This window comes from Oncorhynchus masou, chromosome 1 (assembly GCF_036934945.1).
Source record: "Oncorhynchus masou masou isolate Uvic2021 chromosome 1, UVic_Omas_1.1, whole genome shotgun sequence".
NCBI classification, from domain to species: domain Eukaryota; kingdom Metazoa; phylum Chordata; class Actinopteri; order Salmoniformes; family Salmonidae; genus Oncorhynchus; species Oncorhynchus masou.
This window is the reverse complement of record NC_088212.1, coordinates 51,658,506-51,681,799: the sequence shown is the minus strand read 5'-3', so window position 1 is coordinate 51,681,799 and position 23,294 is coordinate 51,658,506. Positions and strand designations below refer to the sequence as shown.

The 23,294-nt window shown below is 39.7% G+C and overlaps 2 protein-coding genes across 3 annotated transcripts in view; both read left to right on the top strand.

Moving 5' to 3' along the window:
- Window positions 1-13,121, top strand: part of LOC135546282 (solute carrier family 12 member 2-like) — a 37,238-nt gene extending 24,117 nt beyond the window's left edge. Inside the window, exons 14-26 of the mRNA XM_064974587.1 lie at window positions 678-833; window positions 1,080-1,179; window positions 4,839-4,950; window positions 5,092-5,232; window positions 5,741-5,847; window positions 6,115-6,194; window positions 6,583-6,732; window positions 8,708-8,830; window positions 9,042-9,153; window positions 9,362-9,448; window positions 9,854-9,989; window positions 11,742-11,809; window positions 11,938-13,121. Of these exons, the coding sequence (XP_064830659.1) occupies window positions 678-833; window positions 1,080-1,179; window positions 4,839-4,950; window positions 5,092-5,232; window positions 5,741-5,847; window positions 6,115-6,194; window positions 6,583-6,732; window positions 8,708-8,830; window positions 9,042-9,153; window positions 9,362-9,448; window positions 9,854-9,989; window positions 11,742-11,809; window positions 11,938-12,073 (1,508 nt within the window). The 3' untranslated portion in view covers window positions 12,074-13,121. The remainder of the gene's footprint in view (window positions 1-677; window positions 834-1,079; window positions 1,180-4,838; window positions 4,951-5,091; window positions 5,233-5,740; window positions 5,848-6,114; window positions 6,195-6,582; window positions 6,733-8,707; window positions 8,831-9,041; window positions 9,154-9,361; window positions 9,449-9,853; window positions 9,990-11,741; window positions 11,810-11,937) is intronic.
- Window positions 13,122-13,276: 155 nt separating this feature from the next.
- nudt12 (nudix (nucleoside diphosphate linked moiety X)-type motif 12) lies at window positions 13,277-22,811 on the top strand. 2 transcript variants are annotated; one of them, XM_064974573.1, is made up of 7 exons: window positions 13,277-13,383; window positions 19,417-19,640; window positions 20,708-21,276; window positions 21,390-21,557; window positions 21,734-21,814; window positions 21,906-22,105; window positions 22,273-22,811. In XM_064974573.1, the coding sequence occupies exons 2-7, from the start codon at window positions 19,450-19,452 to the stop codon at window positions 22,381-22,383; spliced, it is 1,320 nt and encodes a 439-aa protein (XP_064830645.1). In that variant the 5' UTR covers window positions 13,277-13,383; window positions 19,417-19,449; the 3' UTR covers window positions 22,384-22,811. The 2 variants fall into 2 exon arrangements, with proteins under 2 accessions (XP_064830645.1, XP_064830638.1); XM_064974566.1 differs by having other exon boundaries at window positions 21,701-21,814.
- The last annotated feature ends 483 nt before the right edge of the window (window positions 22,812-23,294 follow it).

Genomic DNA, 23,294 nt, shown 5'->3' with positions numbered 1-23,294 from the left:
CAACAGTAATTGTGTGATGGTGGGGATGCCGGGTTGTGTTCCAAACAAAAAAATTACAAGTGTGCTTGCTCTAGATACTCAACGGCACAGCTAGGAGTGTTCAAAAAGCACCTTATAGTTGAAGACTCTTCTTTGAGTCATAAAAGTGCATTAAAATGACTTAGGAACTGTGCACACTTTGGAGAGGTGTTTGGCCACTTGGCGACACTAGTTAGTCCTCTCACTCAAACCTTTGTAATTTTTTGTCTTTCCAGGAATATTCTTATCATGTATCCAGAGTATTTTTAGATTTCGCTATCAACAAACGCGGTGAAAAGTACAATAAATGTAAAATGCACATAAATTCAACAGTGTAATGTTTGGATTCATCATTATGTCAGGTGAACTGTCTCTACCTTTTGGTCTAATACTTTTCCCATTATCTCCAAACTTTTCCCTTTCAATGGCTACCATGGTTATGCAAATGCTTTTATATTTCTTCTGTAAGAAACATTTCAATTCAGCCCTGTCCATATAGGCCAATTCTCACGAGTGTAAAGGGTTAAATTACTTTCTAACTCTGTTGTTTTTACACACTGATGTCACTACATATATATTCCCAGTCTGTGTTGTGTCAATATGAATTTATTGATAATGTTTTGTTCTACTGTACATTGTCCTCTCTCCCTTCTAAATAGGATGGCGGCCAAGCTTCAAATATTTCAATAAGTGGGTCTCGCTGGCTGGAGCCGTGCTTTGTTGTGCTGTCATGTTTGTTGTAAACTGGTGGGCCGCCCTTATGACCAATATCATTGTCTTGGCTCTCTATGTATATGTCAGCTATAAGAAACCAGGTAAATGGTCCTCTTCTCACATAGTATTTGAATGTATCTGGGACAGAAAACTATGGCCAGTATTTTCTCTTTGCTGTAAGAACACTGTGCCTTTATCATACACACATATTATAATACTACATGTATTTTCACTATATTCTAGTGTTGATGTCGGCTGTTGTTACACTTCTGTTCAATATTCGTCTCTAATCTATTGTTTTATTTTTTCTTAATTCTTTTTTAATTTTTAATTTTATTCCCACACAGATGTTAACTGGGGCTCCTCCACTCAAGCCTTGATCTATAACCATGCCCTGACACACTGCCTCCTTCTCACTGGTGTAGAGGACCACGTCAAAAACTTCAGGTAGCACAGCAGCAGGTCCTTTTAGAGGAGCATCAGCGTAACTGTTACACATCATACTGCACACTACTAAAAAAATACCCACGTACTATGGAATGAACCCTGCACCTTGACGTTGTGTACTTCAGCAACAACATTCAATGTTCAACATCAGGGCCCATTTATACCAAGTGTCTCAGAGCAAGAGTACTGATCTAGGATCTGGTCGCCCTGTCCATTCATTATCATCTAAAATGCAAATTCGGGATCTTAAATTAGTCTTTACCATTATCTTAAATTACTCTTTTATTTCAGTTTTTATAAATTTAAACAAAAACTATACATTGTACAATGCTCCACAATATGTGAAAGTGTATATGTTGGTATTGTGCTTCCAATGAGTGGTATTATACAGTGGATGGTTAGAGGTGTTATGGTGCGTGCGTAACCAAGTGGTAACTAACTTACCACTTTTGGGAAAAATACACCTGAATGGCCCTACACAACTGCTAATTATGAGTTAAATTAGACATGAATCCCATTGTGACGGGGGAATGGAAGCTTGTTGTGTGCAATTGAATGCAAGATTCACAAAAGAAAATTAATATTAACATGTAGAATTTTTGTTAAATTAGGATGTGTTATGTACAATAAAAATGCATTCTGACTAAATATATTGTTGCGGCGGCAACCTATTAGAAGTATTGGGGGCGTGGCTTGTTGGGGGTGTAGTGCTTTTTGGCCTCCAACGAGACGGATTTTCAAGACAGTAAAAAGTAAGCTAGAGATAATATTTTCGCCCTGCAGAAATCTAATTAGTATCGTAAAAAAAAGTCACCCATAAGCATCTTTGGACTCGGTCTGAAGTCAGTACAGACGATCTGCAAACTTCTGTCTGTAGTGTCGGAACAGTTTGGGCTACACACTAATATGTGCAAAGGTCAGAATCTCACGGACAAGTACATGTCGGTTGTTTTGCTCTAGGATGCCGATAGGACTCACAAGACTCGTCTGAAGGTACCCCGGTACCAGTTTAAAAAATGAATGGAAGTATATGTATTAGGATACTGTTTAGTGCTAAAAATAAGGGGTTAAATACATATATATATATATATATATATATATATATATATATATCTCATGTTTCCTGACCTTCTTATATCTCTCAGCAGGGAAGTCACTAGAGATTCATGGATAGGGGGCTAAGCCTCTTTTAGGGGGGCCTGGGCTTACTCTCACTTATACAGCTCGCATGTTGATCTCTGCATGGCACAGAAGCCTCTCTTTCTGCATGACCCTTTAAGATATCATGAATAAAATGTATTTATGCCTAACAAAAGTAAAACATATGCTGTCATATTCTGTACAAATTTAACTGAAAGCTTAATATCTACATGCTTTTTTATCACTAACCTCTCAGCCCTGTCAGCCTCCAGCTTCTTTCCCTCATTCTTGTCTGCTGTGTTTTGACATGTATCATTACTAAACTCATATTTACAATAACTCAAGGCTTAAGATGTGATGATCAGTTTCAGTTTGAATTTGTTTGTTTGAACTGGTAAAATCTTAATTTCTCACCGGATTGGCCTTCGACAGAGCTGCTGGCACTGCATCTCGCAAAGAATATCCGTATATCCATCTAACGTTAGTCGTTAGCTAGCCTACAGTTGAGAAATTGAGGATAATACAATGACATTGTGATCAACACTATGTCACCTTTTCTACACATGACCTACTGATAATTGTTTTGAAATTGCCTACTGAATGAAAGCAATTGAGTATGAAAAGATATGTGCATGATGTTACGTCATCTGTCTCATTTATAGCCTGGCACAGATAGCAAAACTACGTTAAATACAATGTTAAGTAGATAGTCACCGTAAACATTAACGTTAGCTATCTCGCAACGTCTATTACACTGCAACTTACAGGCAGCCTCACTAAATCCGTAAACATAGGCACCCTCATAGTTATCATCCTGACCAACTTGCCCTCTAAATACACCTCTGTTGTCTTCAACCAGGATCTCAGCGATCACTGCCCCATAGCCTGCGTCCGTAATGGGTCCGCGGTCAAACGACCACCCCTCATCACTGTCAAACCCTCCCTAAAACACTTCAGCTAGCAGGCCTTTCTAATTGACCTGATCCGGGTATGCTGGAAGGATATTGACCTCATCCCATCTTTAGGGGATGCCTGGTTGTTCTTTAAAAGTGCTTTCCTCACTAGGTAAAGCCCCGCCTTATCTCAGCTCACTGGTCACCATAGCAACACCCACCCGTAGCACACGCTCCAGCAGGTATATTTCACTGGTAATCCCCAAAGTCAACACCTCAATTGGCCACCTTTCCTTTCAGTTCTCTGCTGCCAATGACTGGAACGAATTGCAAAAATCACTCAAGCTGGAGACATATCATATCTCCCTCATTAACTTTAAGCATCAGCTGTCAGAGCAGATTACCGATCACTGTACCTGTATACAGCCCATCTGTAAATATCCCACCCAACTACCTCATCCCCATATTGTTATTATTTGTTTGCTCTTTTGCACCCCAGTATCTCTACTTGCACATCATCATCTGCACAGCTATCATTCCAGTGTTAATGCTAAATTGTCATTATTTCCACTATGGCCTATTTATTGCCTTACCTCCCTAATCTTACTGTATATAGATTGTTCTATTGTGTTATTGACTGTACGTTTGTTTATCCCATTTGTAACTTTGTGTTGTTGTTTTTGTCGCACTGCTTTGCTTTATCTTGGCCATGTCGCAGTTGTAAATGAGAACTTGTTCTCAACAGGCCCACCTGGTAAAAGAAAGGTGAAGTAAAAATAAAAAATAAATGTATTGGTTAACAAAGCTTTGATTATGACCAAAGTCGTAGGAAGTTTAAGATGTGATGGAACGGTTGTCGGAAAGAAAAAAATCACAGAGAAAATATATTGACTGATATATTGATTTATTTAGGGGGGGCTAATGAACAGGCCTAGCAACATCCCTCTCACTTCAGAACAAATTTCCTTTAGATTTTTTGGGGGGACTGTTGTAGTGAATTTGTTATTCAGTGCTTTTGTATGGACTAATAGCAGTAAGGCCCACAATTGTTTTTGATCAAACTATTTTTTTAAATATTTTTTTATTCTTCAATCAGTCTTAAAATTCCAAATCAAAGAGCTAAATGATCCTTGGTATGACCTTCTTAAAACAGTTCCAGGGCTTAGACTTAGACTTAGTAGACAGGGCTTAGACTTTAGGTGGTTTTAATGTGTCATATTGCGTTCTGTGATTTAAAGGTTAAGTTTGTACACTGCGCCTACCATTGCATTTTGTTACAATATGATTTGGCACATTTTGTATATTTGCCATACATTTTAATTTAAAAAAAATGTACAAATAATTTTTAAGTGCCTGTTGGAATATATTTCACAAAACATTTCCAAATAAATGTTTTAATATATATGTAAAAAAAAAATCTAAAATACATTAATGCATTTCAGAATGTATTTTTAAAAGCATTTTCTGATCCATTTAACAGATATTGTGATTTCAATTTTACACACATACGTATATATAGATTTTACTGTAATAATACTTAATACATTATTTGGCCAATTTAAAAAATGTCACATGTATCCTGAAAAACGTAAATCGATTATTATTTTATTTTTTCATATGGGATAGACCCCAGTGTCTGGTGATGACTGGATACCCCAATGCCCGGCCTGCTTTACTCCATCTGGTAAACGCATTCACTAAGAACGTAGGCCTTATGGTGTGTGGCCACGTCCGCACGGTACGTATCATTACAAGCCTAGCCGCTAAGCCTTATCAACTACAAAGCATCTCTGTACATACACAGTATACATCTTACATATAGTTTACAGCTTACTTATATTTTTAGGAGTAACAGCTTTGATTGTTTCATTATCCCAAGGTGTCCCGTCGGCCAAACTTCAAGGAGATGTCTCTTGATCATGCCCGTTACCAGCGCTGGCTGCTGAAGAATCGCATCAAGGCCTTCTACACCCCTGTGTTTGCTGAAGACCTGAGACATGGAGCTCAGTACCTTTTACAGGTGATTGTTCTGCAGTGCACTGCTATAATACGTGGTGTATCCTCAGTATGGTGTCTGCCTATCCTGGTCCCAGATCTGTTTATGCTATCATGTTAAGTATTTTTCATGACCAGGAGTGGAAAGGAGTGGCATGATGGCACAAATGAACTGGTTCCCAGGCTCTTGTCTATCATGATCTTTTTCAATGTGCCTTATTTAAAAAAAATGTTTTATTTAACCAGGCAAGTCAATTAAGAACAAATTCTTATTTACAATGACGGCCTAGGAACAGTGGGTTAATATGCCTTGTTCAGGGGCAGAACGACAGATTTTTACCTTGTCAGGTCAGGGATTTGATCTTGGAACCTTTCAGTTACTGGTCCAATGCTCTAACCACTAGGCTATCTGCCGCATAAAGAGGTAGTTATGACTGCACTTTGTGCATGTTGTTCAAGGGATTTTTATTGAAAGAGTCAGGTTATGGCCTTCCAATATTAATATGTTGATGTAAACATTTTTCATCTTCAAGGCCACAGGTTTGGGGCGTTTGAAGCCCAACACACTTGTAATGGGCTTTAAGAACAACTGGAGTGATGGCGAGATGAAAGATGTGGAAATGTATATCAACATCATCCAGTAAGTGTATCTAGTTTGACTGACTACATGGTTTGCTCTAGGGTGACGTTTACACTAGGTACAGATCTAGGATCAGCTTCCCCTTCCCAATCCTGACCTTAACCATTAGACGGGAAAATGCTAAACCCAAGATCAGCATATAGAGGCAATTTCACCCTACATCACATGCTTTCCTGAGGAAATCATGATTGAAATCACTTTGGCCATCTAGTCTTATACTATATTCCCTCTTCAGTGTTAGTAACAAGCTGTACGGTTGTGTTTCAGTGATGCCTTTGACTTGCAGCATGGTGTTGTCATCATCAGACTACAAGAGGGTCTTGATATCTCCCATATTCAAGACCCAGGTACAGTATTGTGTCATGCTGTGTTCTTCATTTTCCCAGGAACACTCATTCAACACACTCATTCCTCACAATCAAGTTCAACATTCCTTAGTAGTACAGACATAGCTTCAGATGGAAGCTTAGCTTCAGTGGATAGCTTCAGATGGATTGAGCTCACCCCCTTTCTAGCTATTCTATGGATTTTTTCACAGTAGTAAGGGTGCATCCAAAATGGCACCCTATTCCCTGTAGTGCATTTATAAAGCGCTGAGATTTCCTTCTGTTATTATTACTTCTTTTGACCAGAGGTCTATGTAGTACACTATATAGGGAATAGAGTTCCATTTCAGATGCAAGCCTAAGGACTAGATAAAGTGCTCTGAGATTTGTCTGATTGCCCCTTCTCCAGATGAGCTCCTGTCATCCCATGAGAAGAAGGACGCGGGTATGAAGGATGTAGTGGTGTCTGTCAACATGCTTGGTAAAGACTCCGAGGACAGTAACTCCTTTCCTCCATCCCTGATCACCAGTGCTCAAAACAGCCCTCTCATTCTCAGAGGTAATCTTTAGACTAGAATGAGTATATAGCCACAGTGCTTCACAGGTAATGTTGTAAAACAGAAATACTCAGATTAAGCCTATTCATGTCTTGAAGTCCACTTTTAGTCCAGTTGACTTATCCTGGGTTCAGGAAACCTGCTCCAAACAACCATAAACAGGCCTAACTCGCACCAAAGTAATTAATGTCTACTGTTTATGCTCATTTGAAAAGCTACAATGTATCTTGGTCAGTCCCTCCAGGATTTTCTAAATCAACAATTCCCTGTATATTATGCAAGTGCTTGCAAATTTGACCAATCGCTGCACTATGTCCGCACAAAACAGTCAAATCATTGCAATATAATCTCATAAAACTGACCCATCACTGCAGTACAAAAAGAGGGCTCACAATTTCAACCAATTGCCACATTATATGGTTCAATCAGCGAGACATCAACAAACCTTTTCCCTTAACAGCGCATTTTCAAAACAAATTTGACAAATTCAGACCTTTTGGGGGCATGTACTCAAACAAACAAAAAATTTGCAACCATGACTCGTTGAGCCATTATTAAGAAGAGGGAAAGCAGCACAATCTGATGAGTAAAGTATTTTGCAAAACCATTTTGAACTGGAATAAACTTATTAACAATGACCAACACAGTTCCAGTCAAAACAGAAGATTGTATAAAATATGGTAGCCTACCATTACTATATCCAACCAAACTCCATTGGTTGCCACAAATCTTAGTGGTTTTCAAAAAAGAGTGGTACAAAACATGTAACCCCTGCGCATACACATGGACATGTGTACACCAGAACATGCGAGCACAATTGCTGCGCAAATGTATCCTAACAATACTGCCATAAACGGTTATGCATTTTCAAAACTCAAGATAGGCTACAAAAATAGACTGTGTTTTAAGCTGAAAGGAGCTGAAAGTTGTTCATGTTAGCAGCCAATGTCAACTAGGGATATATCATGTCGCTTCTCTCGAGTCCAGAGCAAGCAAAATCATATGGCCTACTTGTAGCAGAGATTGCAGGATCAGATGGAAAGCATGTTCTGTCTGCACTGTGCCATCATTTTGGAAGGCAGCCTCCCTGCACAGTGAAAGAAAAGGGGGATACCTAGTCAGTTGTGCAACTGAATGCATTCAACTGAAATGTGTCTTCTGCATTTAACCCAACCCTTCTGAATCAAAGAGGGGCTGCCTTAATCGACATCCACGTCATCGGCGCCCAGGGAGCAGTTGTTGGCCAGCTGGGTATCCCTGTTCTTCCTCACAAATATTGTAATACATTTGCCAGAATATGTTCATCTTCATCCCATAATATTGAAGGCAGTGCAGTGTTACAGCTGCTTATCTTTAAAAATCCAAACTATGCCTATCTGATATATGAAAATGATCAATCAAATCAGCAGGTTAGCATATTGTTTTGGCAAAGATGAGTCAGTAGTAGATTGCTAAACTGTATTTTATTTGGATGATAAATGTAGGCCTACTCTGTTTCTGCCTGGGCAAAACAGGCTTGAGTAAATGAAACAAGTTATTTCTGGTCACTAATCTGAATATGCGCAGCGTGCCCGCCTTTGTGTGCCAATGCTGAATCAAGACGTGCAACATTTTAGTTCTGAAGCATATATGAGAATTTACCAATGACATGGAGGCAGTGGGTGCAGAGCAAGAACGACAAAAAATGTATACAAAAAAACTGGAAGGGCAAATGGGCTTGTGCTCTGCACAGATAGAGCCCTCTGTGCATGTGCCTTGTTGCCATACAAAATGCCAGAATTGCCACAGCAAAATTTAGCATTTTGGCCAAAAAAATATCACAAAAAAACTGTGAAATCATGGATGCACTGCCTAGTATACAACTGTGCATGCCCAGCAAGTGAGACATGTTTTCCTATGGGAAATTCTAACAGTCCACAGTCAATTACCGTCTTTGCTAATAACTGTGTGACTGCCTTTGATGTGGTTGCTCCACAGAGACGAAGAGAAGTGCTAAGCCACTGAGCCTCACAGACCAAAGGCTTCTGGAGGCCAGCCAGCAGTTCAAGAAGAAGCAGTGCAAAGGCACAGTGGATGTGTGGTGGCTGTTTGATGACGGAGGTACAGTATGGCAAGTCAATGCTGTGATTATGTTCGAATGCACCAAATGAATAGGCATTATATCCAATAGGAAAAGCTAATTTTCTGTTACAAAACACTTTGCTACAGTGAGCCCCAATGAATATGACCCAAGTGTCAACAATCAGATTTGACCCCAAAGAGTCGTCATGTATTACCATCATCCCTTATTTATCTGTTCCAAATGTTACAGGCTTGGCTCTGTTGATTCCGTACTTGCTCACGGAAAAAAAGAAGTGGAAGGACTGCAAAATCCGTCTTTTTATTGGTGGGAAGATCAACAGGATTGACCATGATCGCAGGGCGTGAGTTATCGTTCCTTCAGTCATGATGTGAGGTTGAGGAATCTATAGTATAATCAAATATTTAGCAGCTGCTTTTATTCAAAGCGACTTTGCATGCATTCATTTTTTGTATGGGTGACCCCAGCCGAAATCGAACCTCCGATCCTGGTATCGCAAGCGCCATGCTCTACCAACTGAGTTGAGATACTTTCTCCTGTTTTTTTAATAGAATGGCTGCTCTGCTCAGCAAGTTCAGGATAGATTTCTCTGCGATCTATGTGCTCGGGGACATCAACACCAAGCCAAAGAAACACAAGTAAGATGCCCGCTGTGTCAAGATCATGCTCTATTTACATACTGTATAAATATTATATAAAAAAAAATATTTTCAGATTTGATTGATCAGATAGAGAAAGAGGGTAACAGTAGGGTAAGATAGGGTGAGGTTGTATCATAGGGCAGTAGACCAGATTCAAACCTATGCCAACACTGTAGATATGTGGCTGGAGGGTGCGGCATTATCAATAAACCAGCCAGGCCACAAGATCATGTTCAACATGAAGTCATTTATAGGTCACTGAGAAGCCTCCGCCAAAGAAACTGTGCAATATGTCAAGTACAAAGAAACCCATTTGCCTAGGACTATAATGACAATGTAATCATAATTAAAATGCAATAATAATGACGTTCATTGTGTGTACCGTTTACCTGTCTCTTGTAGTGTGCTTAGCTTTGAGGAAATGATCGAGCCGTACAAGCTAAAGGAGGACGACATGGAGCAGGAGGCTGCAGAAAGGTTGAAGGCCGAGGAGCCTTGGAGGATCTCAGACAATGAGCTGGAGCTCTACAGGGCCAAGGTCTGGATCTTTTAAAAAACAGATTTTTAAGTTAATTTCTAATTTTATTGAACAGATATAGAGGGAGGATGACACTGGGGAAAGTTAGAGGTTGTTTTAATCACATATACAGTGGGGCAAAAAAGTATTTAGTCAGCCACCAATTGTGCAAGTTCTCCCACTTAAAAAGATGAGAGAGGCCTGTAATTTTCATCATAGGTACACTTCAACTATGACAGACAAAATGAGGGAAAAAAATCCCGAAAATCACATTGTAGGATTTGTAATAAATTTATTTGCAAATTATGGTGGAAAACAAGTATTTGGTCACCTACAAACAAGCAAGATTTCTGGCTCTCACAGACCTGTAACTTCTTCTTTAAGAGGCTCCTCTGTCCTCCACTCGTTACCTGTATTAATGGCACCTGTTTGAACTTGTTATCAGTATAAAAGACACCTGTCCACAACCTCAAACAGTCACACTCCAAACTCCACTATGGCCAAGACCAAAGAGCTGTCAAAGGACACCAGAAACAAAATTGTAGACCTGCACCAGGCTGGGAAGACTGAATCTGCAATAGGTAAGCAGCTTGGTTTGAAGAAATCAACTGTGGGAGCAATTATTAGGAAATGGAAGACATACAAGACCACTGATAATCTCCCTTGAACTGGGGCTCTACGCAAGATCTCAGACCATGGGGTCAAAATGATCACAAGAACGGTGAGCAAAAATCCCAGAACCACACGGGGGGACCTAGTGAATGACCTGCAGAGAGCTGGGACCAAAGTAACAAAGCCTACCATCAGCAACACACTACTCCGCCAGGGACTCAAATCCTGCATTGCCAGACGTGTCCCCCCCTGCTTAAGCCAGTACATGTCCAGGCTTGTCTGAGGTTTGCCAGAAAGCATTTGGATGATCCAGAAGAAGATTGGGAGAATGTCATATGGTCAGATGAAACCAAAATATAACTTTTTGGTAAAAACTCAACTCGTCGTGTTTGGAGGACAAAGAATGCTGAGTTGCATCCAAAGAACACCATACCTAATGTGAAGCATGGGGGTGGAAACATCATGCTTTGGGGCTGTTTTTCTGCAAATGGACCAGGACGACTGATCCGTGTAAAGGAAAGAATGAATGGGGCCATGTATCGTGAGATTTTGAGTGAAAACCTCCTTCCTTCAGCAAGGGCATTGAAGATGAAACGTGGCTGGGTCTTTCAGCATGACAATGATCCCAAACACACCGCCCATGCAACGAAGTAGTGGCTTCGTAAGAAGCATTTCAAGGCCTAGCCAGTCTCCAGATCTCAACCCCATAGAAAATCTTTGGAGGGAGTTGAAAGTCCGTGTTGCCCAGCAACATCCCCAAAACATCACTGCTCTAGAGGAGATCTGCATGGAGGAATGGGCCAAAATACCAGCAACAGTGTGTGAAAACCTTGTGAAGAATTACAGAAAACGTTTGACCTCTGTCATTGCCAACAAAGGGTATATAACAAGGTATTGAGATAAACTTTTTGTTATTGACCAACTACTTATTTTCCACCATAATTTGCAAATAAATTCATTAAAGATCCTACAATGTGATTTTCACAATTTTTTTTCTCATTTTGTCTGTCATAGTTGAAGTGTACCTATGATGAAAATTACAGGCCTCTCTCATCTTTTTAAGTCGGAGAACTTGCACAATTGGTGGCTGACTAAATCCTTTTTGCCCCACTGTATATATAACTAGTATAAGCTGAGTTGTTCCTATTTATTTTTCCCCAGACTAACCGACAGATCAGATTGAATGAATTGCTGAAAGAACACTCAAACTCAGCAAAACTCATCGTTATGTAAGTAGTTATAATATTACATTATGTCTAGAACACAAATATAAAGTGATGGTATTTAATTATCTATTTAATACTGTTTGTCTGTCCGTCCGTCCTTCTGACCGACTGACTCATTCCCTGTCCAACAGGAGCATGCCATTGGCCCGGAAGGGAACGGTGTCCAGTGCCCTCTACATGTGCTGGTTGGAGACTCTGTCGAAAGACCTGCCTCCTATTCTCTTAGTACGAGGAAACCACCAGAGTGTCCTTACTTTTTACTCTTAAAATTCCTCGCACTCTCAATTTAACTGACCAAAACTGTTATATTAGGAATTTATAGAATGGGGTGGGGGGGGGGGGTGGTGCTCAAAGTGCATGGAGATATTATGGAACTAATTGTGTACTAATTGCATTCTCTTTACGTCAAGTATTAGTAGAAGTAGGCTAAAGTACCATAAATAGTCTGTCATAACAATTCACAAGTACAGTAGACCTAATTGTAATGTCACATAACAATACTGCGGAGTGTCTAAATAAACACATTTTGCTAATTTATGTAGTTATACACTAGTCTGGGTACCTGTCTTTTTAGCTATCATTCCAGTCATTGCCACTCCTTTTCCAGCTAAACACACCTGTACTGAGATTTGGCATATGACACGGAGTACAAAGACTGTAGTGTAACCTAAACAGACTAGTACCTAGGCTAGTTACACATGTAGAATGCAGTAGGTCACATCCTCTTGGAGCCTCAATGCTGTGGTGAACTAAATTATTCCATGCTAAAATCACACACCAGTTAGCCGACTTGAATGCAGTCAGAAGTGTTTTGACTTGTTTTTATTTATATATAATGCTTCTTTTAAATTACATTTAGTCAACTAATATGTAAGGGATGGGGGATATAACAGGCCAATGAGAAATTCTTGTGGCTGTTTGTCGTTATGTATTATTTGACACCGGTTGGTTTTCATTGCCCCCTTGATGACGATAGCTAGATTGTTAGTATTATCTGAGATTTAAATATTTTCATTTTACATTGTGTTTCTTAAAAATGTTAAATATTTGTTTGGTCAGTAATTAAGGTTCCATTAGATTTTTTTGTATCTGAACAATGGTTGTTTTCTGTGTGTTGTCTTGTCTTTTTGATGACAGTCGTTACATTTTTTATTTAAAATGTAAAACAATCTTTAAAAGCAAAGCCTCTATATTCTTAAATAACATTGTTATAGCCTATTTTATACATTATGAAATTAACATCAACCACAAACAGTCATGTGTGATTTGTAATCTGGTTAGTCCACAAAATAAATCATGCTCACTTGCAATACTAGGATTTGTGTGGTACGTCAGTCTGAAATGTATTTCATATCTGATGAATTTGTATAAATTAAGCATAACATTGAATTTGTAGGTAGGCATATGCATCAAAAGCATTGGAAAATAAGCGCACAAAAGCTGAGACTTTGGGCCAGTTGGATAGTGTTTGAGTGTAATAAGCATTTCTTGCCAGCGTCGCTGTTGCATTTGCTTCTGAATTATACAACCATTTGGGCCAGTCTCGGGAGGACTACAGACCGCAGGCACGTACTAAGGTTAGTGGTTGAAAGTGCCTTATTCCGTTGGTTTTATCTAGTGACACTCGATATAGGTTACATGTCGGGTGAAAGCTATATAATTGTTTTGCGTGACCAGTTGCATTTGTTTATATATATATATTTCCTCTCGTATCGCCTATAGCTTAAACATGGAGTTGTGACATAACCGGAGTCCTGTAGCCAAAATAATAATATTTGTCAAAAGCAGTACAGCATTGTTATAGTTGCCGGACAGGCAACATCTTAAGAATCTTGAAATATCCATGTGTTTAAAAGATTACAACATATCTTTTGAAGGGGCTATGGCTACCAAATATAAACAAAGTTACATCATGTGAAAGGGCATTATTACATTTGATTGACGTCGGATGGACCAATGAGAATGTGGAAAAAACACCTACTGTAGCAGTTAGTCTGCACTTCGTTGTTTCATAGCTAAATTCTACACTTGCTACTCTGTCACTGTTGTGGGGTCAAAGTCCCATTCCTACAACGAGAGTTTGCGTTGTACACAGCGTCGAGTTGTACAGCAGACTGTTCTTAATTTCTACAGAATCACACGTGGCTAACGGAACCATTGCGGAAAATCTAGCTACAATTCGACAAATATACTTTCTACTGAGCAATACATTACATGATGTTATACAAACATGAATTGTGTTATCAGATAGTGATTTTGCCCTCGTAGAACATAGATTACAGCGGCTAGAGGTTCAGAGTATTGCTGTTTTCCCATTCAATTTGATAATTATTGCACCCAACTGGTGTCCCAGCTCTACTAGTACATAATGGGAAGAATGGCATTTTTTTCCATATACTAACTGTCCACTAGACTACAGAATCTATAGCAATAACTAACGTTAGCAATGGGAATATGACATGAGAGAGAGGGGGATATTACATGAGAGGGGGGGAAACAAAGTCATTGGCTGCCTAGATTTAATTTTTATGATTTTTTCCCTTTATTAAAAACACCAAAAACAACAAAGAACCCTCTCTCCTAATATAAAGTCGAACACTCTCCACCCCATCATCTCTGTTTTCTCTTCCCCCCTAAATGTTTTCTCCTTTCTCTTCTCATGAAAAGAAACATTGTGTCTGCAGATGGATATGTTAGACCTATCCCCTATGAAATTGTGGAGATGTTTGGATAGGCTTAAGTAGTATGTTAATGGGTAAATCAACCCTAACCCTTGTTTGAATGGTTAGTCTGTAGTCCTAGATGTACTTTATCTGCTGTATTTAGATGGGTGTGTGTGTGTGTGTGTGTGTTAACTCCCACTGAGGTAACTTTTTATTTTATTTATTTTTTACATTTGTGTGCTTTTCTCCTCTGCCTCCTATTCTGTGAGGGACAGACCACACCACAAATATAATAGGATTTTGAGAGTTTTCTTTGTCAGATGCCATATTGTAGAATGGAAATGTTTAATGTACCATAGATAATCATAGAAAACAATCTTTATTTTGATAGTATTCTGGAATAATTTCATTGCCTACAGTATGGTCTGGTTTGCCAGACTCAGATTACACATTGTCCTTGACAAAAAATCATGCTCAATATAAATTTAATATAAAATTGTTTATTTGTCCTGGACTAGGCTTAAGACAGAAGAGGAGAAGAAGAGGGTGAGATGGAATATACAGTATTTAGCTTAGGTACATGCATGCTAGGGGATGCAGGGAGGGGCTAGGGATAGGCACGCCCAAGGGTCCTCAGCCCCAGCCCAGGATCAGCAGCACGTCCAAGTAGGCTTGGGCCAGGCACATCCAGGAGTTAGATGTAGAAAAGGACAAAAGAAGGGGGTTAGTGGGAACATGCTTTGTTACATCAGATAAGACACAGTACACCGGCTGAGGCAAGCTGATCAAGGCCCCTAGAAAAATATAAACTATTGCAGCATAAACAACGGAGACTGGAACAGGGGAACCGAGAGACAATGTGGCCCCTTCCAACGCCACCCCTGCTTGCAACAAGCCAGGGACTCAGCCCCCGTAATAGTCAGTGGTATGGAATCCCAGTTGAGAGTGTGGAGCCGACCAAGCAGAGAGAGCAAGGATAATTCATCAGTCCAGTACCTTGGGACCTGATGCCTCTGCTTGGCTCTCAGCATTAAGGAATTAGTGAACTAGCACCCTGTCCAGGGGGTATAGTTTACTTGTACATCAAGCTGCCTTACATGACAGAAACAGGATATAGACTTCTGCCATATGGGCCATTCATGCTCAGACAAGGATTATTTGTCCAAGGCGTAGGTACGTAACGTTACTTACAAGACTGAAACATCTGATTCTCTCACATAAGAGGTCTGTAGAAAAGATCCCTGTATTCATCTGTTTTCTTAGATATTGGGGGAACAAGGAGTCCTGCATCTTGTGGTTCTCTTCTGTTGTCCCTTTCTAACACATACCCTTCTGCAATAGGTTAATTAGCAATCAGACCAAACATAAAATGATTCGAATCTGCACCAATTTTCAATATAAATCCACAAGAACATAGAGGGTTAGCTGATAGGCAGCAGAGAGGCTAGGTGCATCATTGAGCATCTCAAACAGCTCCCCTATTGATCTTGTTTAGGCCGTACTAATTTAATTTACTATGTAATGGATATATAATAGTAAAATTAAAAAAATTGTGATTCATTGAATTCATATGATTCTTTTGTGATGAATTGAATGATGTGCTTCGCCATTGTAGTAGTTGGGGGGTTCAGTTTAAATAGCGATTAATCAAAATTATCATTTGTGAATCGCAAACAGTGACAGGAAAATATTTAGCTGTCGTCTTCCTTTCAAATTGTCTATATTTTGTACATAATTAAATTGATGGTAGTCGTCAGCCTGAAGTAAATACTTTTAAAGACAATCGGCTCTGTGATGCATGCTGAACATTTTTCTAACTTTTTCCCCAAAAACCTTCACAATTAAATGTTGACTTCTAAGTAGGCCTACCTGGCAGAATAATATAATGAATATTTGTATCAATCAGGCGCAAATTTGTTTTGCATACTCATTCATCACATGTGCAGTACAGATACTTGACAGAAACACCTGACACCAATATAGTGGATTAGGGGGGTATCCTGACTGGGACTCAAACCCTGGTCCCTGTGAATGTCATTCCAAATTCCAAAACCATTATACTGTTACAATCTTTGCTATATGAGCCATGATCGTTTGGATAGTAACCAAAAGGTTGCTGTTTTGAATCCCTGAGCCAACTAGTTATGGCCTTAAGGACATTAAAATGATCATACCTACACTAGCCTACAACACCACAATGCAATGAATATTTGCATTATTGTTTTCAAGTGAGTACAATTCTAGTCTAGGCTGTAAATTGCAGTGGAAGTGTCATTTGAATAATGGCACAAAATCCCTGTTATTTGAATGTTTCATGCCATTTGGACAGTTGTGGGTCTACTCTTGACAGATTAGAAAGTCTAGAAGGGCACAGTGCAGGACAGTCTGTATTTTTGCTACTGATACTGATGTGCTGTTTGTTGCCGATCATCATTCTCCCAAGTCGTCCTATATAGTGCAGCCACATAGGCCTATGCTCCCAGCAGGCCCAGTTATTCATGAAACCTGAACACCATTCTGCCTCCTTCCCGATCCGAGCAGCTCTTCCTTGACCTAGAACCTAACGCTTCAATATAGCCTAAATATTTGTTGTTTACCTTTTTATGTGTGGCATAAGGCTACTTCAGAAGTCTCCTGTAGGCTACCTGCACATGTTCATCCACTCCACTCTAATATAATTCTAGCATCCAAACTGCGGACCAGCCATTCGATGAATGGAAATTGACATCTGTTACACCAAAAGGTTTGACATTCGGAAATTGTCAAGCCAAACCTTTGATACGGAGTAGGGAGTGATATATTTTATTTTTTGTCGAGATAGGGTATGTCAATTTGATTGTGGTGTTGAAAACGCAAACCATGAAGAAGCGCTCAAAGTCGGGTAATCGGTATGCGTTGCTTATGGTAGTTGTGGTGCAATGGCACAGAAACCTGATGGCAGAAAATAGTTGCATATATTTTATATAATTATAAATATAGCATCAAAATGATGAAAATTGAATTTCTCCCTAGCTGATCATTGTCTGCAGCCGGCTCTAATCAAAGTGTAATGAGACAGGCAGCGAGAGTGAGGTCGTCGGTGATGGTCGGAGTACCCTCAATCATCTGGTTTGTAGCCCTGTGTGGAATCGACTGTGCCACAAAACCATGCTGAAATGGTCAAGTCAATATCCTTGTTTATAAACACAGGGTTGCTACAGTTATTGTTATTTGTGGTGGTAATCATTATTTTTGAGTTAATTCTGAGGGGGGAGAGTTTGCAAATTTTTTACATTACAAGGGAAGGGTTATGTTCAAATATTTTTAACATTGGAGAGTAGGGTTGAGCGATAAATCAATATCAATAATTAGAGGGAATTTCTTCCCTCAATAACGATGTAAAAACGTTTAGATTCATTTTCGATAATGTCTATATAGAATAATTAGGTACAGCAGTCCATTTCACCTCTGACACAGCAGGAACGTGTGGGGAAGTGACAATATGCACGTGGAGAGGTATACGCCCACTAAAAACCACTTAGCACCTCGAGTAATGGAGTAGCCACTAACCACAAAAAAGGTGTGATGTAGGCGAAAACAGTGGCAGTTATATTTATGGAGAAGGAGCAGCTTTCAACGAAGAAATTATTGAGAAAAAGGGTTAAACTGTTTCAGTAATTTGGAAGTGGTTTTGCTTTTTGAAGTCCGACAAAGAGCAGAGCAATGTCCAGTGCAAATTGTGCCGAGAGATGGGTGGCTATGAAGTCTGGTAATACGACAAACCTTTTTCAACATCTGAAGCAAAATCACTCTTCAGAACGTGCAGGAAGTTTCAGTTTGCTCCACAGTATTGATAAATGCCCCTCAAGCACCAGCCAATCTAGGCATGTTTGACCGATAAGTAGTCAACACTGACAGCGTTTATGCCCTACAAGCAAACATTGAAAAAACAAAGACATCACTTATGCTATTATGCATTGCATTGCTAATGACATGTCTATAATTAGCATAGTCAAAAAGGAATGTTTCAAGAGGCTTATCAATTTAATTGACCCCAGGTACGTGCTCCCTGGCCGCAAACATGGATTGATTAATTTTCCTTAAAGTATAATTTTATGTGTAGCTCACATAATAAAAAAAAATGAAACCTTTATTTAACTTCTACCGAAGTCGATGCCTCTCCTTGTTCGGGCGGTGCTCGGCGGTCGACGTCACCAGTCTTCTAGCCATCATTGATCTATGTTTCATTTTCCATTGGTTTTCTCTTGTCTTCTTACACACCTGGTTCCAATCCCATTCATTATATGTTGTGTATTTAACCCTCTGTTTCTCCTCCCTGTCAGAGATTGTTTATTGTTATGTTCGTGTTTCATGGATTGGTGTGCGACAGGTTCTTGTACCCACATTTATTTTATTATGGACTTTGATTTTGGAGTTTGTTTTAAGTTATTAAAATACTCCATTTATACCAAGTTTGATTCTCCTGCGCCTGACTTCCCTGCCACCTACATACACGACGTGGCAGCAAGTCAGTTAAGAACAACTTCTTATTTACAATGACGGCCTATCGGGGAACAGTGGGTTAACTGCTTTGTTCAGGGGTGGAATGACAGATTTTTAACTTGTCAGCTCGAGGATTCGATCTAGCAACCTTTCGGTTACTGGCCCATGAACGCGGCATTAATCCCAGTTAGTAAATTGCTAGACATAGGCAAATTGATGTAGGCCCACTTCTTTTATTCAATCTCAGTCTCAAGTAACCGAATATCACATAAACACATGAGTAAAGATTTGTTTAATTAAACCTTTATTTATCCAGGAAGTCACATTGAGGTCAGAATACCTATTTTACAAGGGAGACCTGGCCAAGAAGGCAGCTCAATAAAAACACAGAATATTAAACACATGGCAGTGCATACACAGCATAGCACAACATAAAATAAACTATGTTCTATCATATTCATACAGGTATACTATCACACTCAAGTGGCAAATATTCAGATGAGTCCCAAAGAGGAGCTGTTGGAGAGATTCCTGGATTATGCTTCCAGAGGAGACCTGGCAAAAGTCTCTGGGATGATCTCTCATTCCAGCTTTTTGGTCAATGAAAGTGGGGAGAATGGCTGGACTGCGTTGATGCTAGCTGCAAGGAATGGACACACTGATATTGTAGACAACCTACTTTCAAATGGGTAAATATCAAAACATACTGAACAAAAATGACATGGATACATGAGATTATTACAGCTGTTTTACATTGTCTAAATATTACTTTCTAAGTAAGTAAGTGAGAACTATTACTCCATTGTGTATGTTTTTGTTGTCACAGGAGATTGTAGGTCTATTAGGATAAAATCATATTTCAAACAAGTAATGATGCGCTCATGGAATGTCAATCTTGAACACTACAGATATATCATAGAAATCAAGTTATTTTTGTATTTGAAAATGGCATGGGATGCATTTGTTTGTTTGTTTTTATGGTGGCCCACTTTCAGTATTCACATCTTAGAGAGTGTGCCTTTAAATGTCTAATTATGTGGTTAAAATAACAGCAGGGAAGAGGCCTCCCGGGTGGTGCAGTGGTTAAGGGCGCTGTACTGCAGCGCCAGCTGTGCCACCAGAGACTCTGGATTCGCACCCAGGCTCTGTCGTAACCGGCTGTGACCGGGAGGTCCGTGGGGCGACGCACAATTGGCCTAGCGTCGTCTGGGTTAGGGAGGGTTTGGCCGGAGGGATATCCTTGTCTCACTGCGCACCAGCGACCCCTGTGGCAGGCCGGGAGCAGTGCTAACCAAGGTTGCCAGGTGCACAGTGTTTCCTCCGACACATTGGTGCGGCTGGCTTCCGGGTTGGATGCGCGCTGTGTTAAGAAGTAGTGCGGCTTGGTTGGGTTGTGTAGGACGCATGACTTTCAACCTTCGTCTCTCCTGAGTTGTAGCGTTGAGACAAGATAGTAGCTACTAACAATTGGATACCACGAAATTGGGGAGAAAAAGGGGTAAAATTAAAATAAAATAAATAACAGCAGGTGCACACCATAGCAAAATGTTTCCCAATGGAAAAAGTTTTGTAATGAAAACAAGAGTTTCTATTATACTAATTCAGGTATGTCCCTCCCAATTTTGTCCTGTTTGCTTCCGTTTGGTTCCTAGTGAATACACCTCAGGTTAATTACCTGATAACAGATGATTAACCGTGTAAACATGAAGATAACACCCTAAATAGATGTACTGATCACACTTCTCTTTCCCTCAAGGTGTGATAAGTTTTTAGTCAATAAATCTGCTCAAACTGCCTATGACATTGCCAAATTCTGGGGACACCGACATATTGCCAGGTTATTGGCAAAGACTGAGAACAAATGTCAACGGATTCTACCCAGCGACAGAATGGAAGAGCATGAAAATTACTTCAACAGAGAAGTTTTAAACAGAATGAGTGAAAAGAGGCCTGACAGCAAGTGGCTAGAAGCAAAACAGTCTTCTCCAGACACAGTGTTCATCTTGTTCTTTAACTTGAATCCTCTTGTGTCTGCTTCCGAGGAGAGCAAAACAGCCCATCCAGGTATAAAACTGTGTAGACTTGATGCAAGCTCGGTTAATAAAGAACTACTTCAAAAATCTGGAACAACAGTCATCTTCCTCGGAGTAGAGAAGCAGAGTAGCTCCTCATCCTCTCCTCCAAAAGAAGGGAATGAACCCACTGCTTGGTTTGCTCTCAATACTGATGACAATCCCATGGATCATCTCCAACTCACCAATCCAAATAGCTTCTTCCTCAAACCACCCATGCCAGGTCTGCTGAAACTTAGTGAGGCTGAGGCTGGTGAGTATTTCTCTGGGAGGTTCTTCATCAAAATATTATTGAAACAGCATACAAAATGTGGACTGAGTAACCCACCCCCCCAAAAAATAAATTATGATCCCTTTTCCCCTCAGGAATCATAGCTCAAGCCAGCTCTGTCCTCGCTTGGCACAACCGATACAGCTTCTGCCCAACATGTGGGAGTAACACCAATGTGGAGGAAGGAGGCTATAAGAGAACCTGCTTCAACAAAGACTGCAGAAGCCGACAAGGCATCCACAACACTTGTTACCCACGAGTTGGTAAAGAGCCTCTTGTTTTTGAATTTGTTAATTGAAACTGAACTTCTGCATGTTTTTTTCTCTTAATCGTTATTATAATGTTCTAACCTCAATATCAGGTCAAAATGATCTGACTTATGTAATGTGTCGTGTTATGCATGCAGATCCTGTGGTGATCATGTTGGTCATTCACCCAGATGGCAACCAATGCTTATTGGGCAGAAAGAAGACTTTTCCTGCTGGGATGTTTTCATGTCTTGCTGGATTCATTGAACCAGGTAGTTTATCTCAACACACTAAACAAAACACTTAATATTTAGTCTGATTTTGGAGTGTGCAGATAGATGTCAGTGACATCTCTCTATGCAGGTGAGGCCATTGAGGATGCAGTAAGGAGAGAGACGGAGGAGGAGAGTGGGGTCAAAGTGGGTCCTGTTCAGTATGTGTCATGTCAGTCCTGGCCAATGCCCTCCTCACTAATGATTGGATGCCTGGCTGTTGCCATGTCAACAGACATCAAAGTCGATGAAAAGGAAATTGAAGAGGCTCGTTGGTTTACACGGCAACAGGTAAATGCTAGTTTTCCTAATCTGTGATTTACATGTTATAACATAGGCCTAGATAGAAACAAAACATCACCTAAATGTAATAAGAGGTGATTGAAGTCATGTAAACTATGTCAGTGAACTTGTATTGTTACAATGTATTAACTCAGTGCTATGTCTGTGTAATGCAGGTTATAGATGTCATTGTCAAGGGAACAAAGCCAACCTTTACCATGCCGCCAAGACAGGCCATTGCACATCAGTTGGTGAAACATTGGATTGGTATGAGCTCAAATCTTTAAACCTAATGAAGGGCACTTCTCCAGGATGGATTACACCACTAAATGTAATTTATAATGAAATACAATAGAATAATCTATGAATGAATTATCAAAACATTCTCATGTCTGATTTTCCATCCAATCAAAGTAGTGTTTACTATAATGCCTAAGGTATTATGACATATAAGACATTTAAATTGTCATAAAGTGATCAAAAGTAGATTTTTATTTTATTTCCACTATGCCTTAGATATGAACACGACTAATCTCTAATTTTATATGGAATACTTTTTCATCATTGCAGTATTTTAATTGGAGAAAAGTATGTCAAGAAAAAGTAGGCATTTTAAAGGGATAATCGACCCCCAGAAAAAATGTAAACTCCAGTCAATTTTGTGAAAGCCTATGTTCCATCAGTGAGTAAAATAAAAATCTTACCCATGATTTAACTTCTTAGTGGTCCGTCTGTGAAATTAGGAAATTGTGTAGGAACATGTCATAGCTACATGGTTCTCGTCACTGGAGATAACACACTATCACATTTCATAACACTTAGAAAAAAATACCTGCACTTCATCACCAAATCAGCCAATAGATGGTATGGAACACATCTATCCGTTTATATGGTCATTACAAAATATATATTTAAATCTAAACAGTGTACCAAATTATTCAACTCAGTTTTTCGAGTACCATCTCGCAATGCGCTTTTTGTGTCGGGGAAATATGGGAAAGGGCCGTTGTTGCCATAGCAACATACTATATCCAATGCTCTGGGCAGAGGCGAACTGCAAGTTGAACTCTGTGACATGGACTCCTAAATTGATAGTGCAGTTTGTTTAGGCGATTTTACAGTTAGGTAGCTACTTCACATTCTGATATTGACTTTGGTATTATTGTGTCTACCGACATTTGCTAGCTAGCCCAGAGAG

Excerpts from the sequence above, each read along its gene's own strand:
- nudt12 (XM_064974566.1), top strand. The coding sequence starts at position 19,450 with ATGAGTCCCAAAGAGGAGCTGTTGGAGAGATTCCTGGATTATGCTTCC. Across the intron at positions 21,277-21,389 it reads ACTTAGTGAGGCTGAGGCTG|GAATCATAGCTCAAGCCAGC; the intron begins GTGAGTATTTCT and ends TTTTCCCCTCAG. Across the intron at positions 21,815-21,905 it reads TGCTGGATTCATTGAACCAG|GTGAGGCCATTGAGGATGCA; the intron begins GTAGTTTATCTC and ends CTCTCTATGCAG.